The sequence below is a fragment of the Tetrao urogallus genome (assembly GCF_951394365.1).
Source record: "Tetrao urogallus genome assembly, chromosome: 1".
Classification (NCBI taxonomy): Eukaryota; Metazoa; Chordata; class Aves; order Galliformes; family Phasianidae; genus Tetrao; species Tetrao urogallus.
This window is the reverse complement of record NC_136813.1, coordinates 125,377,316-125,395,326: the sequence shown is the minus strand read 5'-3', so window position 1 is coordinate 125,395,326 and position 18,011 is coordinate 125,377,316. Positions and strand designations below refer to the sequence as shown.

General features: G+C 39.9%; 1 protein-coding gene across 1 annotated transcript; it reads left to right on the top strand.

The window, feature by feature from the left end:
• Window positions 1–327: 327 nt before the first annotated feature.
• Window positions 328–17,531, top strand: SAMM50 (SAMM50 sorting and assembly machinery component; the record flags this gene model as incomplete). Its single annotated transcript, XM_079538519.1, has 15 exons — window positions 328–348; window positions 2,255–2,365; window positions 3,252–3,353; window positions 4,325–4,412; window positions 6,190–6,296; window positions 8,047–8,177; window positions 8,392–8,479; window positions 9,021–9,149; window positions 10,071–10,142; window positions 11,136–11,222; window positions 13,129–13,199; window positions 13,792–13,859; window positions 15,049–15,195; window positions 16,530–16,671; window positions 17,486–17,531. The coding sequence occupies 15 exons, from the start codon at window positions 328–330 to the stop codon at window positions 17,529–17,531; spliced, it is 1,410 nt and encodes a 469-aa protein (XP_079394645.1).
• Between the last annotated feature and the right edge of the window lie 480 nt (window positions 17,532–18,011).

Sequence of the window (18,011 nt, the reverse complement as noted above, 5' to 3'; positions counted from 1 at the left end):
CTACTTCACCTGTTTTGTTCCTGTCTGGTGTGTATGTATCCTCAAATGGAATGTTATTGAAACCACAATTAAAAGATGAAATGTCCGGGTTTGGTGTCTATGCGTTACTTTACGCCCCTCCGCAGCACGCAGTCCCACCAGCGCCACTCCAACTTCCGGTCGAGCTGTCCCGGTTCCAAGCACTGCCCCATTCGCCCCGCCCCTTCCTCCCCCGTCGTCCAATGGGCGCTGGGGCGGGGTCTCCTGTCATGGCCGCCCCCGTGCTGCGGCCTTGAGCGCAGCGGTCCCGAGCCTGCCGCCGCCGAGCGCCCGTCAGCTCGCGCCGCCATGGGCACCGTGCACGCCCGGGTAGGGGAGCGCCGCGATGGAGGGGAGGGGAGGGGATGAGAGGAAGGGCCTGCGGGAGAACGGCCTTGGGGCCGCGCTATCCCGGCGACCTTCGAGCGGGTCGGGGCCGCGGCTCCTGTCTGGCGGCGGGGATCGCCTGTGGGTGCTGCCTTCCTTGCTGGCCGTGGTGCTTGCCGTGTGGGAGCGGCAAGGGATGAGCGGGCGGCTCTGTTCCTGCTTTGGCGCGTCGCTGTGTGAAAGGGAGGCGGGCCGCGAAGGAGTCGGGCCCTGGGGTATCGGAGGACAAGGTGGGAGAGGCTGGCGGTGCTGCTGGCTGTAGCGTAAGGAAGTCAGAGCAGATCTGCACCCTGCTTGGTAAAATGTAAAGTGCTTTTTGCTTAAGCTGCTTTCCCCTTAAAGCAGACATGGGGAGTCAACCTTGAGGCCAAAACAGCATGGCATTATAGTGACCCAAGTTGGAAGGGACCCTCAGGAATCATCGAGTTCAACTCCTGTCTCCAGACAGGGTCATCCTAATCCAAACCCTATATCTCAGAGCATTGTCCAAATGCTTCTTGAACTCTGGCAGCCACTGCCCTGCTGAGCCTGTACCATTCTCCAACTTGGGACCAGGCTCAGTTCATTCCAGGGTCTGACAGCCCTGTGGGAAACAACATTGCTAACCAAGTGTGGTCATTGAGCAGCCAGCCTATCTGGGGCACAGATCTGGGGCGGTTTCTCCAGACCCCAGGCCCATCTCTCTTCTCCACACCTGTTGAATACAAGAAGGCTTTTATATGGCACTTAGTCAACTAAGGGACACATTGCTGCAGGGGACTGTCATGGTTCCGGAGCATCTAATTGCCATGACTAACTTCTCATATTCTTAGTTTTGTATTTATAGAATCAAAGAATGGTTTGGGTTGGAAGGAACCTTCAAGCTCACCCAGTTCCAACCCCATGCTATGGGCAGGGCTGCCAACCAGCTCAGGCTGCCCAGGGCCACATCCAACCTGGCCTTGATTTCCTTCAGGGATGGGGCACCCACAGCTTCTGTGCCAGGGCCTCACCATTTGATTTTCTTCATCTGCAGTATGTATTGCTATACAGCATTGTGTGGTTGCAGAGCACTTCATGTTTGCCTGAAAACTTGCGAGCTAGAGAGGACGCATTGCTTGTGTAACTTAATTCTGATGTGTAATAGCAGTTTATTACCCCAGTGCTCCTTAAATAATTCAGCATGGACTGTATTAGTAACTTAAGACTAAAAGTGGATTTACTGAGTTACCCAACCCTGACCTCTGCTTCTGCAGGTAACCCTGCCTTCACTCATGCTTGAATCTGTCATCTTGTGATAAGAGTCTTACTTTAGGACTTCCTCAGGTGTAGTAAATAAAGCCATATTCTTTAGAAACAGTTCTAATTAAAACATTCACCTTGAAAGCTCTGATGGCTGGGACTTGAATGTCACATGGAGGGATACTTTTAAATGACATTAAAATATAAAAGCATAGAGATACGTGTAAAGCAAAATAGTGCACTGAAAACACCTTTTTTTCTTCATTGTTCATCGTTTGCGCTCCTCCCAAAAACCCAAACTTAGTGGCTCCCTGATAAAAAAAAAAAAAGTGGAGTTCTTGTTTAACACAGGAAGCGTGCTTTAAAAATAAGGTTTTTCTTGGAAGAGCTGAGGATGTTGTTTGTGAGAGATTATTTGACATAGAAGCTATTTAGCTTTTACTAAAACTGACAACGGACACATAGGTAACAAATGTGCTGGTAACTCCCCCCATTTCATGGTTCTTTTCAGCTTTTTTCCCCTGTGACCAGATGAGCACAGGGTCAGAAACAGTCACCTTTCTCCTTTGCAGAAGATAAGTTGCAAATCTCACACTTCATTAAATGCCATTTCCTTGTATCCTTCCAGAGTTTGGAGCCCCTTCCAGCAAGCGGGCCAGACTTTGGGGCCTTGGGAGAAGAAGCTGAATTGGTTGAAGTCGAGCCTGAAGCCAAGCAGGAAATTCTTGAAAACAAAGATGTGAGTACCCAGGCAACATCCTGGGTTTTTTCTTAACAGGTGCTGCTCTTCACCCTCCCTCATAAGAAGTAACCTCATCCACAGTGCTGTTTAGTAGTGAGCCGTGCAACTGCCCTTAATCTGCAGGGCACAGCATTGGCCACGTTTGAGTAAACTGCCATCACATGAATTGTGTTACCATGGTAAATGCTAACTTCAGCAAAAGATGCTGATTTATTTTTTTTTAATTATTTCACGTGGAAGGAGATCCCTGCTTTGGCCCATACTGTGTTTAACCTTGCTAGACGGAAGAGGTATCGTGCATTATCTTTGTTTCTATATAATTTATTTCTCCTTTATTCTATAGCCTACTCTATACAGTCTTAATAGAGTTTGAATATTAATAATTTGTGGCATTGTGTTGCTTGGTTGTTTTTGTTGTTTTAACTCTTTCCATACAGGGAAAGAATTAAGTATCTGCTACTCTTTCCGTAGCAGATAAAACACATGGCTAGCTACAGCTACCTACATATTCTGTCTTAAATGTCTGAGTATCTTGATGTGGTTTCTGCGGTGACTGATTTGTTCATATAACACCAAAGAAATCCCAGCAACAATTGTCCACTATCTCTTCAGCTTGAAACAGTATTAGATTTGGTATTAGAGCCTTCTTCTCTTCCCTTGATAGAGGAACAATTTTCCAGAATTGTAGGCAGCACTGATTTCTTATAATGTAGGTTAGCAGGAATTGATGTAGGAATCTTTGAGTTTTTCACTTGGACAATAGTATGGGTGATTTTATGTCAATTTTTTTTTTGTGCATTTGTTTATTTTATGTGTAGATGGTTTTGATACTCACTGTTAGATGCAAATTCAGTGTTTGTGCTTAAACATGGGTTGCCTTTAGGTGGTCGTTCAGCATGTGCATTTTGATGGACTTGGAAGGACCAAAGATGACATTATCATGTATGAAATCGCAGATGTTTTCAAGGCTAAAAATCTCATTGATGTAAGTACTGTGATGAATAACAGACTTACTGTTTGAAAATTCAGGTCATGATTTTCTCTCTCTCTTTTCCTGCATTGGGCTGCTCTTCTCAGACATGAGGCAACTTTGCCAGTTTTTGTAATGATTTTAAACTTGTCAAATGGAAGCCAAACTGAAACAGACAGTACTGGCAGATACTGTATTTTCTGATGCATTCAGCTCAAAGGTTTTGAGAGATGGCAGACAGCACTCCGAGATATTTTCAGATTCACCATTCCTGTTTGAGAATTGCTAATTCCACAGGTGACACTTTCAGTTAATTTGCTTAAGAAAAGTAGTCAGAACAGACGACCAGCACCCGTAGTGTGGCTGCCAGGAATTGTCGTCTTCTGGCTGTACAGGGCAGTTGCCATGTAGTCCATATTCTTCTTTTGTATGCAATTTCTTTGCATATGTCCCCTCATAGTCCTTGGTTACACTGCTGAATTTGTCATGAAATTCACTGAGTTTTATCTCCAGACGGGGTAGAAAAAGAGTGTGTGTGTGAAATTAACATGCAAAGTGTGCATGCTACCTTTTTATTTAGGGCATGCCTGCTTTCTGAACTTTAAGAAGTGCAGAAAGGAATCAAGGCTTTACCTGTAAACTAGAGTAGATTTAAGTGGATTAATGTGTGTGTGTGTTTGTTTTTTATCAAAAGCATGGGCCTAGTAAACAGGTGTGTAAGTTCTAAGTACTGAAACCAATTTGAATAATAGGTTTAAGCATCTGAACAGTTAGGTTGCAGGCTGGGTAGGAAATCTGGCCAGATGCTCTTGGTTTAATTTCTTTATGGGTTTGAGTGTTAAAGCAGTTGCGATCTGTTTTGAAAGCACATATATGTGTTTGTATACATAGTCTGTGAATATTGTGTGATTTAGCAGCACCTTAACTATTTCATCCTGGTTATTTTCAGTAAGCTGAAGTACTGAGCTACCTATCTCATCCTATAGGTAATGAGAAAATCGCATGAAGCTCGTGAAAAGTTGCTTCGTCTAGGAATCTTTAGACAGGTAGAGGTTCTGATTGATACCTGTCAAGGTATGTATTGTTTCAGTAATACTCACCTGTTTTACATAAACTCCTATAGTGTACATTTCCTTGTGTCACAGGTCAGATTGTTTTTGTTTATATAATTTCCAAAGCTCTCTCATATGCCTTTATATATTTCATATATATTTTATTTGAAAACATAGGTGTTCTATATATGAGAATATGTTTGTCTATATCCACTATCTGTATGAAAGCGATGTATTTACATCCAAGCACACATACAGATTAGGCAGCAGAGGGGAGCAGCCCTGAGGAGGATTTGGGGGTGTCCGTTGATGAAAGATTCATCATGAGCTGGCACTGTGCGCTTGCAGCCCAGAAGGCCAACTGTATCCTGGGTTGCATGAGAAAGGTGACCAGCAGGTTGAGGGACATGAAGAAATTTTTTACTGTGAGGGTGGTGAGACACTGCAACAGGTTGCCCAGTGAGGTTGTGAATGTCCACTCCCTGGAAGCATTGAAAGCCAGGCTGGATGGGGCTCTGAGCAACCTGGTCTAGAGGGAGGTGTTCCTGCCTGTAGCAGGCTGCTGTAGTTAGATGATCTTAAAGCTCCCTTCCAACCCAAACCATTCTATGATTCTGTGATTCAGTGTGACTGCATATATGTGTATGTGTGTAACTATTAGTTAATATATGCAAAAATGAGTTAACCACCACAGCTGAAATAATTACGGTACCTGTGCCTTAATCCACATTTTCAGAGGAAGAATAAACACTTGAGGAAAAGCTTGAAAATACCTTCTGTACTTTCATTTTACGGGTGGCTTATTAATCAACTTGTGCTTAGAGGAATTACTAGTAATTGTATCAGTGCTTCTAATTAAAAATGACCTTACAAGATATATGGGGCAGCTGAGTGTGCGCAGGTTCCTCATTAAGGCATTAATTGCATTTTCTGTCTTGTGGTTGCTTTGCAAACTTGTCAGTATTCTTTCCAGCAAGAGAAAGTCACGCTATTGAAAAGCAAGAGCACTGCAGTCCCACACACTGTTAGCAATGGGCTGCTGTCCCAGCTGCTTCAAGCAGAATTAGGTACCCTTGACATCTGTGTTTTGGAACAGCTGCCGCATCCAGAGCCTGAAGGGAAACCAGACAATTTCTGTTGTTTGGCATTTAGCTGTAAAGTGCTGGGAGCTCTGCTCTAATGACAGCATTCCTTTTGCTATGTCTGGACCACTGTACAAAATTCTGTATGCACGCATAAATAACACAGAATCATAGAATATCCTGAGTTGGAAAGTACCCACATGAGTCACTGAGTCCAACTCCTGTCTTATCACTCAAAAACCAAACCCTATGTCTGAAAATGACCAAACACTTTAACTCCTCTCACCCTGGGGCCATGCCCACTGCCCTGGGCAGCCTGTTCCAAGGCCCGACCACTTACCCTGTGGTGCAGCCCCTGTCCCTGACCCCCAGCTGCCCTCCCCTGACAGCTCCATGCCGTTCCCTCGGGCCCTGTCGCTGTCACACAGCAGAGCTCAGCACTGCCCCTCCGCTCCCTGTGAGGAGCTGCAGCAGCCATCAGGCCTCCCCTCATCTCCTCTGCTCTGGGCCCAACACAGCAAGGGGCCTGAGTCGCTCCTCATACATCTTGCCCTCCAGACCCTTGCTCATCTTTTTACCAAACTGTTTTTCTTTGTGTTAATAGTTTCTTTATAATCATTCAGTTTGATTAGCTTTCAAAAAACTGAAGTTGTCTTCTGTCTGTGTTTATTTGTTTTCTAAATAGCTCTTTAGAGATACTGTTTTTTCTTTATTTAGGAGATGATGCCCTTCCAAATGGTTTAGATGTAACCTTTGAGGTGACAGAATTGAGAAGGCTAACTGGAAGCTATAACACTATGGTTGGCAACAATGAAGGCAGTATGGTATGGATCATTTCAAATAATTATTAATGCCTTTGATAGCCCTCTAACTTCCATGTTTCAAGCATAGCAAGGAATTTAGTGATTAAATAAGTGAGGACTTGATCCAGGCCAAATTATTTTCTTGATCCTGCTTTACTAAAGCTTTGTTGGACTTTTGTCTTTAAAGAGCCTTTGTATTAGTCAGGCTTTCGTTCAGCAAAAGCTTGTTTTGTGCGGGCAGGGTTGTACAAATGCAACTCAGTTATGCTATCTCAGTATGTTGGATTTTTTTTAATTCTTAAAATTATTTCAATTATTTTTTATAATATTTAAGATACTGGTTTCTTTAGTAGATAAAGTAGTTTGGCATTTACTTTGTATGAGATCTATTTAAATGTGTTTTTTTTTTCTTCTCAGTCAGAATGCTTTACATTTGACTTAGAAGTTGTTTTGGTTCTTCACTGATTTGAGCCCAGTACCAGTTATTTTGGGCTGCAGAGTACTGGGTTTTTCACAACCACATAAACTGTGGAACTTATTTCTACTTGATTCACTTCAGAATGCATCTGATTAAAATCTTGTGTGGAGAATATTTACTAACTGAAAGAAGTAAATGCTGTGCTGTTCTGTTACCTTGATGTTAACAGTAGTGCTAGTTTAAGTACATCCTGCTTTCTTATGCTTAGTCCTGCTCCCATTCTACCTTTGCATGTGCACAGCATGACTCTTCCTGGGTCTGGTCCATAAGCCAGATCAAGGGACTCATCCTTTTCTTCTTAGAAGTATTTTTAACCTGGATAAGTTACTGCACGAGTCAGGTAATGGTGTTATGTAAGTGCAGGGAGAATTGGAACCAAGCGAGTTGAGAAATGCTTGTCCATCTATGCTGCTGGGAGCAGTGTCCAGGATGTTGCAGTCCAAAAGAAACCAGTAGGGAATGCTACTGGAACTGGCTTCTGTCTGATCTCAAGCAGCTTCTGGACTCTTCTCACTGAGACTAATCCTGCAGCCCCCAGCCATGAAAACTTTGCCACATAAATCCAATGCATGGTTGTAGTGCATTTGAAAACTGTCTTAGAGCTGCCTTGGTTTCTCTTTTTGTACTCAGCTTCCCTTTCTACTTGATGTTATTTTGTTACTGAGAAGTAAAATGTTTGGGTGATAAGAGCATGGCACAAGCATACACTGGTCTTGACAGCGGCTATGTTTCTTCAAGAGTTGAACTGATTTGACATTTATCCTAATCCCTAAATTCATCTCAAACCTGGAAAGTTGTAATGGTGTGTTGTATTGCCATTAATATCTTGTTCTTCAGAACAGTAATATCAGTGTGGCACTGTACTGATAATCTTCCATTGGCTTATTGCTATGGTTCTGACGGTCCCTACCTGGCAGGTAGCTCTCGTAGCTCTCCCAGTGATCTGCTGAAAAGTCTGCAGTTGCCAAAGATTTATCCGGCCTTTTAGATTGGCTGGGAGATCTTGCTGGAAATAATAGCAGTACTAATTATACAGTGAGAACACACAGTGTCAGCAGGCACTGCACAGCATTAAAAGTTGGGTGATGATTCTAACCATAATGTGTGGTATCATGATGGCTGTTGCTGCCACTGCAAAGGAAAACCTGTCTTATAAGAAAAAAATTGTTCAATTACTAGTATATTTAATGCCTATATTTCTCATTCTCAGGTTAGAGGTACCTATCTTCAGCATGTGATTAAGATGCAACTTAGCAAACTATGAAATGGTGGTTTTTTTCCTAATTTATATAGGTACTTGGGCTCAAGTTCCCCAATCTCCTTGGACGTGCAGAAAAGGTAACCTTCCAGTTCTCCTATGGAACAAAAGAAACTTCCTATGGCCTGTCATTCTTCAAGCCACAGCCTGGAAACTTCGAAAGAAAGTAGGAAATACATTTCTGAGTATCTCTTTTTTTATGAAGAAATATGGAACAGTTAGCAAGATGTTTCACTGAGTAGTAATCCAGTCTGTTCCTTTACTGAGGATCTATTAGTCTTAAAGTATCAGAGCTGGTTTCCTAATTTTTTGTGATAATGTAAAACTCCACCTACTTAAATAGTTTCCCTTTCAAACCTACCAGTAACGTTTTGGTTCAGTTTTTCAGTTAACCTGTATAAAGTAACTGGACAGTTCCCTTGGAGTTCTCTTCGTGAAACTGATAGAGGAATATCAACAGAATTTAATGTAAGTGTAGCACAAGTGTTTGTGGAGCACATGCTTCATTTGCGTATAATTCAGGTCACAGCTGGCTTTCACAAATATCTGCTTTACTTTCTTAATGACTGAAACACTTTTACTTGTGCAAATTTGTCATTGTTTGAAAGAGACCTTGGAATGTAATCTTTATTTTCGCCATGTGAAAATGCCACTGCATTTTTCTGCAAGTTTTTAATGCTTAAAGCACTGTTTTAGAAAGACAGATAGTTGTTTTGCTCACCATATTAACCCAGTTCAGGATATTTTTCATCTGGGCTAAATGGAGTTGTGTGCACCTATTTGGAGAAACTCTCTTGGCTGGAGCAGAATTACTCCAGAGTGAAAAATTATTTCTTTCTGATCAAAGAATTGTGGAAAGAAAAAGCAGAGCCTCATGTGTGAATAAGCTTGAGAGAGAGAGAGAGTTCTTTTCAGGGAAGTGTTTGTTTTAATTTTGTAGCAAAACGGTCTTACTGTCTCAATTCTTTTCTTTTTCCTTCTTTTCTTTTTCTTTTTTTTTCTTTTGTAGTTTCCAATCTGGAAGACCAATCACACACTGAAGTGGGAGGGTGTGTGGAGAGAGCTTGGCTGTCTTGCTAGAACAGCATCCTTTTCTGTTCGAGAAGAAAGTGGACACTCTCTTAAATCTTCTGTATCTGTAAGGCTTTTTTCCTGTCTTATATGGGGCATATGTTGTTTTGAGTAATGGTAGTCTTACAATGATTCCAAAGGAGCTTTTTGTCTGACTTTCTAAGTAGGTATTGTGTTTTTCTTCAGATATGTCTTCTGCTGTGCTTGGTCATTCACACAGTCATCCAGGAGATCCAAAGAGAAAATATTTTTTCAGAGTTGGCTGTTGCATTTTGACTATAATGTATGCTTGCCTGTTCTATCTTCAGAACTGTATAAAAGACCCTCCTTGTCATCTAGCATCTATTGCTGCAGCATTGGTTACTTATGTGTCAGCACTGTTAACCTCTGCAAATAAAGTTGAATGGTTGCAGAGTAATGAATAGAGCACATCCAACAAGTTGTTGCTGGGGATCTTGCAAGGCCAGATTTCATTGTCTTTCTGAGCACTGCCATCTTACCTCTCCCATGCTGCACCCCCTTCTTTGTGCTGAAGAAAATAGGTTCAACAACCTTTTTCATCTTACCGTTGCTGTGCCGTTTCTAAATACTGTTTCCTATAGCTTTTTTTTTTGCTGATTTTTAATTTGTAGGTCAAATTGTGGGTTATAAACTATTCGCAGGCTAATGTCACAAAATTGGGGATACACAGTGGGGCATTGTTGCTGCTATGTGTGTATCACAGCCGAAAGTTATTGCTAATCAAATAAACAAATAAATGTATTTATGTGATGTGGCCTCCTCTGAAGTTAAAACTAAGTTAGACTTTCAGCAGTTTTTCTCAAATCCATTTTTCTCAAATCATTTTTCTCAAATCCATGGAGCTGTGCAAGCCTGGAGCTGTGGTTGTCTCCCTCTGTGTGCACAGGTTGTGTTGGAAAATAATGGTGTCACTTTGTGATATTGAGTGGGTATGAGAACTGAAAAATAATTGTTTGATTCTTTCCAGCATGCCATGGTCATTGATTCCCGGAACTCTTCAATCTTGCCCAAACGAGGTGCTTTGCTGAAAATTAATCAGGTAGGATTAAATCACTTCTATTGTTACTGGATATTATCCGTATATGTAATCTCATAAACTGACAAGGATAGAGTGATGATGAATAGTGTGCCATTTAAAGAACATGATTTTTTTTCTTAACTGAGGCACATTTTCATTTCTGTATCATGCTCAAACTGTGCAGTCAGTTTCTTGCCATTAGCACTGACGTATTTATTAGCAGAGGTGCTTCATCACAAGACAGTATCTCTTCTCCACTCAATAGGCAGTAGTGGCCCCTTGTTTTCACTTGATTCCAGAAGTTTCCTGCCATTATACTGCAAAGCTGCCAGACTCTGGTCATGTTGCTACTTGAAAAGTAAGAAAGATGGGATAGAAATAACGCTGAGTGGTGTACACGTGGTTTTTACTCTTGTTGCACTTAGAGCTTTTAGAAAACCTGTCTCTTGTGCTATAGGGTTTAGTACTTCAGAAGCATTAACTTCTGCAGGGCTGCAGAAGCAGATTGCTTTGAAATGCCATTGAAACTAGAAGCGCTGCTGCAGCAGAGAATTCCTCTGAGTGAGAATGGCAGTTATAATTCAGGGTTTAGTCAACATACCATTTCTTAGATGCTGTGTGTAACACCAATTCAGTCATTTGTTATATTCAACTACAGTTTGTGTAATACTACTGTTTGTATTCGGTTCTTCAGCTCCAGTTTAGCACCTGAGAAGATTTCATAGGTACTAAATAAACATCAGAGATTTGATTTTGGTTGCTTGATTTTCAAGTTTTTTTATTTTGTGTTCTCGCTTACAAGAGGGCTTAGAAAGCAACAGATTTATTATTTAGGAGACAGATAAGTTATGAGAGTCAGGTCTGCTTTTTCATTCGTCCAGAATTCATTTGTCTCAATATCTGATGTGCTTCGTACACAGAAAACACTGCTTATGTGGATGCACACATGATGACTTTCGCATGGGAAGAAACATGTAATACCCAGCACAACTCTAAATTTTGTTGTCTTTGCAGGAGCTGGCTGGATATACAGGTGGAGATGTGAGCTTCCTAAAAGAAGATTTTGAATTGCAATTGAATAAGCAACTTCTCTGGGACTCGGTAATTTTTTTAAAAGATATTTTAGTCATTGAAATAATGGATGAAGTGACTGAACCTATGTCTTATGATGAGTGTGGACTGAAAAAAAGATGACTGAAGTGAAAGATGGATGGTAGAGATCTGATTGTGGGTTTATTTTTTGGAAGTGAAATACTCTTATTTCTAAACTGATGTTTCTGCCATATATATTCACTTGAGAATTGGACAGTTTGGAAAGAAGGAATTGTCCTACAGATCCCCGTAGGAACTATTTTCCTTTCAGAAGGAATGTTGGGCACGTCTTTTTTTTGTAATTTCTCTAAGATTGGCTTTTGAAAATGTTTTTCACCTGACTGTGAATAGTCTGGCTTCTCTTCAGTTCAGGTTTAGTTAGCTTTCACCATTTGCAATTAGGAACGTGTGCTACTGATTCTGGAATCATAGCATGTATTATATGATGATAATATGATGATGATATATGATTATATTATCTCTGATATGTAAAACTGCTGGGAAAGAAAGGAAAAGTGGTTTCACTACAACACTCAGAGCAACCTCCATTATGGAGATGTAAAAACTGAGGTGGCAATAATTTCCACCCCAACATACTAAATTTAAATAAATAATGTTTAAAAAGTTGGGACAGTCTCTGTCACTTAATAGTTTTCTAAAAAAGATTGGTATAATGAAGAGATTGGAAATATGTTATGCCAATGCTATAGCTGGAAAAACTCAAAGCTACTTTCATAGTGCAGATATTAATAAAGTGGTGGTTCTGTAAGGTTCTGTCTGCTGTTTCATGCTTTTATTCCGAGGAGACTCAGCTCAGTGAAGTTTTGAGGCCAACATAGAAAGGCATTTTAAAGCACTTTGGTTATAGCCCTTTCTCATTACATCGTGTGGTGGAAGAACGGGCGTAGCATGATGAGCTTTTAGTCATCTTACATGTATTTGCTGTCTTTCCATTGAACAAAAGAGCATGTTTCCCTATGAAGTAATTTAATAACTTCTTGGCTGTGCAAAAAGGTCTTCCTTCTTTCTCAGTCATGACTAACTAGTATGGCTTCATCATGAATAAAAGTGAAGCAAATCTCATCCTAAGATATAGATAATTTTATGAGGTCTATTGCTTTTGAGCACGGACTGGCATGCACCTGGCCTTTGCATATGCTGTGTACTACTTAATGAGATGTGTATGCACTTGATGATGGGCTCATCTCTAATCGTGACAGAGGGATGTGTTGGGCCTCTGGGGAAGGAAGGTAACAGGAACAGGCTGCACACCAAGAAATTGCCCAGCACCTCTAGCCTAAGTGTTGACAGTAGAGCTCACCACTTGGTACTTGTGCTTTGCACACAGACTGCAAGCAGATGATTAAATGTGTTTAGTACTGTGATTTGACTTCCAGAAGTTACTGTATAGATAAGCAGTGATTATATGTATGTATTTGATGCCAATATAGTGATTTGTGGAAAATGGTTTCATTTGTGAGGCTAATTTACAGTCAGGTGATAAAGTAAAATTATTTCTGTTTTCTGAATGTAACCTCCTACTGGTTTAAAATTGCATGGAGTAATTTATGTCAGCAGGGTTTGTCTTATTTCAAGGCATGAAAAATTGTAGGAAAGTCAGAGCTGGACAAGTGCTCTCTTTAGCTATAGTGGAAGCAGCGCTTGGTTTAAAATTTCCTACTTTAAACTTCAAGGTGCAGCACTGCATAGCATTGAAAGAGGGCAGCAATGATCAAGAGTTTCCTAAAACTACAGTTACTGAAGATCCATGCATGCACTGTGAACGCCTGAAACTTTTGGTCAGACTAAAGGGAGCTGTGCCTTTATTAAGCAATGGCGTTTTTTTTTAGGGAAATAGAATACTACATATTAGTAAAAAGGAAAAAAGAGAAATAACAACTTTTCTTCTCTAAAGGTTTTTTCAGCATCGCTTTGGGGTGGAATGCTCGTACCCATTGGAGACAGGCCATCCAGTATAGCTGATAGGTGAGGTTTCTTTTTAATGTCTCTTAATTTCTTTCAGTCAACCCAGGTAATGTATGAGAAACAAACTGTGCAGCAGAATAGAGAAGCAGAAGTAGCTCTGACTTAGGGAATAATAAAAATAAACTAATTAGCTGTATGTGCATGTTAATAATCAAGACATGCTTTCTGGTTTTTATTTCCATATTGGGGAGGGATAATTCAATAATAGTAGCTCTGCCTACCAATATTTGCTATTTCTAAGAGGTATTTACCATCTTCAACATTTCCTACTGGGCATAAATAACACCGCAGGTATTTTTAGAAGTAAAGTCATGTAATAACTCAGCTTTTTAGGCAATTTTGCCCTCCAGTGCCTGTGTTTAAAGATCATCAACAGAAATCATTTAGACTTCAGACTTATTTATAGTAAGTAATTATTGTCAACTGTGTTGGCTTCATGTGTAATAGACCTTAACTAGAGTATTTCTATCAAAATTCTTATAGCAGACTTCACTAGACTTGTTATGAAGTCACGTGGAATTTTGAAAAACGAAGTTAAAAGTGTGAGTAGTTTCAAGTGAAGCACTGAACTAGATTTGTTTGTACTTACTAGGTTTTACCTTGGTGGACCAACAAGTGTGCGAGGATTCAGTATGTACAGCATTGGACCCCAGAGTGACGGTCTGAAACTTTTAATTCCTGCTCTTCTGTCAATACTGAAAATATTAGTTTGTAACAAATCCTCAAATTCTGTCTGTAAGCTTTCTGTAGCTTTAAGATAGTTGCTCCCTTTAAGTTCTTTGATTCTGAGAGGAGTTATGTCTCTGATCTGTCATTAGATATTAGTTCACAGTGGAACAAAACCCAGTAGTTCTTAGTGAAGCCGTAAGTACTTCTGCAAACCAAGCCTGCCTTCAGACTTCTGTAGGTTACTGTTATGTTTGTTCTTTTTGTTTTAACCTCAGACCTTTAATGTATATAAAATACAGGCAGTTTTCCAATGCTTCTTAACGTGAATTTCACCAGTGCATGGCTTTACCTAAAATAAATCAAGGATATGCCAGAACTCTTTTTTCTTTTTTTCTTTTTTTCTTTTTTTCTTTTTTTCTTTTTTTCTTTTTTTCTTTTTTTCTTTTTTTCTTTTTTTCTTTTTTTCTTTTTTTTTTCTGGCACCTGTTTCTTTTACTTTTGAGGTTCAGAACTTCTAAAACCATATTTTTATTTCCAGGTTTACCTGTGGTCCTTAGCAGGGATGAATAAGTTTCAAACTTCCAGTGTGTCTCTTTAATTAGTAAGCCTTTGAGCTTAAATAAGTCCTGAAAGATAATAATAGTGGCATTGAATCTGTTTTTGATTCAGCGTATGTTCAGGTAGCTTAGGGGAAAGGCAATCTGATCATCAGAGGTGTTCTGAGAGACAGGAATTTCCTCAGTTCTGTTCCTTACTCTTCTGACTTGCTGTTATTATAGACTATTTGCTTAGCTGTATCAATTTCCCATTTTTACAACTGACGTAAATATGTGGAAGAGCTTCAGAAGGTAACCTCTGATGAACTGCAAGTAGGTGCATGCCACAGGTGAGGGTGTGAAGAAAAAGATTGGTTCACTTGGAAAGTGTAAAAAATGGTGTAAATCCTAATTTCTACTTGATAGTTGTGAGGTTGGGGGGAGCTAGAAGCAATTGGCAAGAGCTGTGAAAGGGGTAGCAGTGCAGTGTAGAGCAACTTAAAGGATGTGTTCTTGTCTCTTTAAGACCTGATTCTTTTAAGATATTCCACAGTAAATGCTTTCATTTATCATTATTCATTTTCGAATTTGAATAATTCATTTTTGAATGAATCATTATTCATTTCAACATTTTCTGTAACTAGGTGATTACTTGGGAGGAGAAGCCTACTGGGCTGGAGGTTTGCATCTCTACACTCCTCTACCTTTCCGACCAGGCCGAGGAGGGTTTGGAGACCTTTTCCGAACACATTTCTTCCTCAATGCCGGAAACCTCTGCAATCTTAACTATGGTAAGCCTCAGAAGAATTGTACATAACAAAATCTGCTTCTCTCTCTCTCTCTCTCTCTAAATATATGTGTATACTCTATATACAAAAGCGAAAAGGAGAGAACTGCTAAGGGCCTATTGGCTCAAAAGCATTTTGTTTGCTACATATATTTCAGTGGCTGTCAAAAAGCTGTTGCTAAGAACTTGTGTATTTGACATATTGCCAGTAGTTTTCTTAACTCTTCACATAGATTATAGCACAACTATAGGAGAGCTGGCATGGTAGCAGTAGTATCTTTGTCATGGTGGTGTTCACAAATCAGTGTAGTAATTGATTAATTGACGTTATAGTGATATTATAATGGCTTTTGGAATTGACTAAGTAAAAAGTGGTGGCATAAATGGTATAGATGTGTGTAATATAGATGAGGGTGTGGTGGCTGATGAGAATTTTTTTTCTCCCATAGCCAACTTTTTTCAAGATGTATTGCAGTGCATTAGTAAATGCTTTTTCAGTATCTGTTTAATCAGTTTTGGGAGGTGATCTCAGAGATCCCTTCCAACCTCAAGCATTCTGTAGTAAGTAAAAGAGGAGGGGAAAAAAAAAAAAAAAAAGCAAGTGATATAAAAAGCAATTGTTGGCTACCAGCTGACTGATGCCCAGCCAGGTACTGAGGAACAGCAACCCATGGCAAAATCCCAGGCAGTTTTATTGCTGAGCATGGTATTGCATGGTATGGGCTATGCCTTTCATCAGCATGCTGCTGCTCTCTTGTGTGTGTTCCCTTCCAGCCTCATGTCCATCACCAGCCTGCTATCTACTGGGGATAGAGTGGATTATAGAGAAAGCCTTTGTGATGTGCATGTACTGCTTAGCAATAGTTGAAATATCAGTGTGTTATTAACATTCTTTTAGGCACAAAACTAAAACACAGCACCTGTGTGGATTGCTATGAGGAAAATTAACTATCCCAGTGAAAGTCAGTACAGGGATATAGTGATATTTGATATAGAATATCTTGCTTGATGAAGAGGGATGGCATCTGTATGGGAGTGAAAATCAGATAAATCCTCTATAAAACCAGTAGAGGTTTGCTACAAGATTTGGTTAAGGCTTTACTACTCATTTCATGCAAGTAGGTACCCTATGCTGGGAAATGAAATTCAGCCAGAGTCTTAGAAATGGGTAGTTTGAGTCCAGTGTCCTTGGCTTTTGTGAGAACTGTGGGTAATACACTTTTAGTCTACAGGAGGTGCTCCTAAGTAGTCTGGCTTCTAGCTGTTAAAATCCAGCTAGCCTTTGAACACCTCAGCAATCTCCTCTGATTCTTTGTTGTCCTTGTCTTTTGCATTCAGGTGATGGTCCCAAAGCTCACCTGCAGAAGCTGGCAGAGTACATCCGATGGTCTTACGGTGCTGGAATAGTGCTCCGACTTGGAAACATTGCTAGATTAGAACTTAATTACTGTTTCCCCATGGGAGTACAGTCGGGTGACAGGTTTGTTTCTTACACTGACTCCTTTAGTAGTAACTAGTGTTAAAAGTAACTGCACTTCTGTCTGGTTTTGGAAGAGAAAATTGTTGTCTTTTGTTTATTCCATGCCAGTTTTGAGATTATTTTTTTTAACATTTTATGCTCTTTTCTCTCAGCTGGCTGTGTCCACATTTCTTTCACAGTACTTCTTAGTTTAAGACTGTTTATATCTCAGGTTTCATAGTTCATTGAACTTGAGATCAGCTGTTGAAATGTGTGAATAGCTGTGTAGCAGATTTCATTTCTTTAGTAGAAATGATCACTCAAACAGCTCAGGGGATTTTCCTAAGCCTTCCAAAAACAAATGATTGGATAAATCACAAGTTGAATGTCTTTGCTTGAAAAATGGATGCAAGTGTAATTACAGAAAAAAAGAAAGGGAGAACAAATAATTTGTTAGCAACCAATTATTCTACACTAAGAAAATATTATAATACATAATAAAAAAGCTTAAGGGAGCTCTTCATGCCTGTGTAGTAGCTAAAATACTGTGTGAGATACTGTTTCATATAGGACTCATTTATGTTTCTACTTGCCATTCATGTGAATTGTGAACAAATAGCAGCAATTTGAAAATTATGGACTTTATTTTGAAAATGTAAGCGCTCCATATGGGTGACACATTGACAAAGCATTTAGTTAAAAGAGCCTTTGTCAGCTAAAGTTTGAACTGTAACCCTCCAGACATGAGAAACCTTGGAAATTGAGGCACAGGGAAAATTGATTTTATCAGTACCTTATTTTTCATTTATGCTGTTTATTATTTGTTTTTTCTCAGGATATGTGATGGTGTTCAGTTTGGAGCAGGAATCAGATTCCTCTAACGTGGAAACAATTCACATTAATAATATGAAGATAAGCTCTCTAATGGACATCGAGAGTTCAGAATAGCTTGATACGGTCTAATTTTTTCTTGAAATACTGGTAGACATCTGAATGATTTGCCTCCAACTCCACGAGAAACTACATTAAAAAATTATGCTTTAAAAGTTCTTTGTACCTCTGATTCTTGTCAAAGATGGGAGAATATTTGTGGGATACTAGCTATTTTAGTTTACAGCTTTTACTTATTTTTTGCTTCTTAAAATACCAGAACTTCATTGGAAACTGGTTCTTGGATTCTTTCCATGTGGTTGTAGTTGTCATTGGCCTGCGCAGCCTTCAGACTTCTAATTGCAAGTCTCACGAGTGTTGGGATGACCAAGCATGTGTATGGTCAGTTTTTTTACCATCATCAAAGTGCATAAAAATGATTTGATGCAAAATTAGTGGTTATAGGTAAAATAAAATGTGCTGTTTCTAAT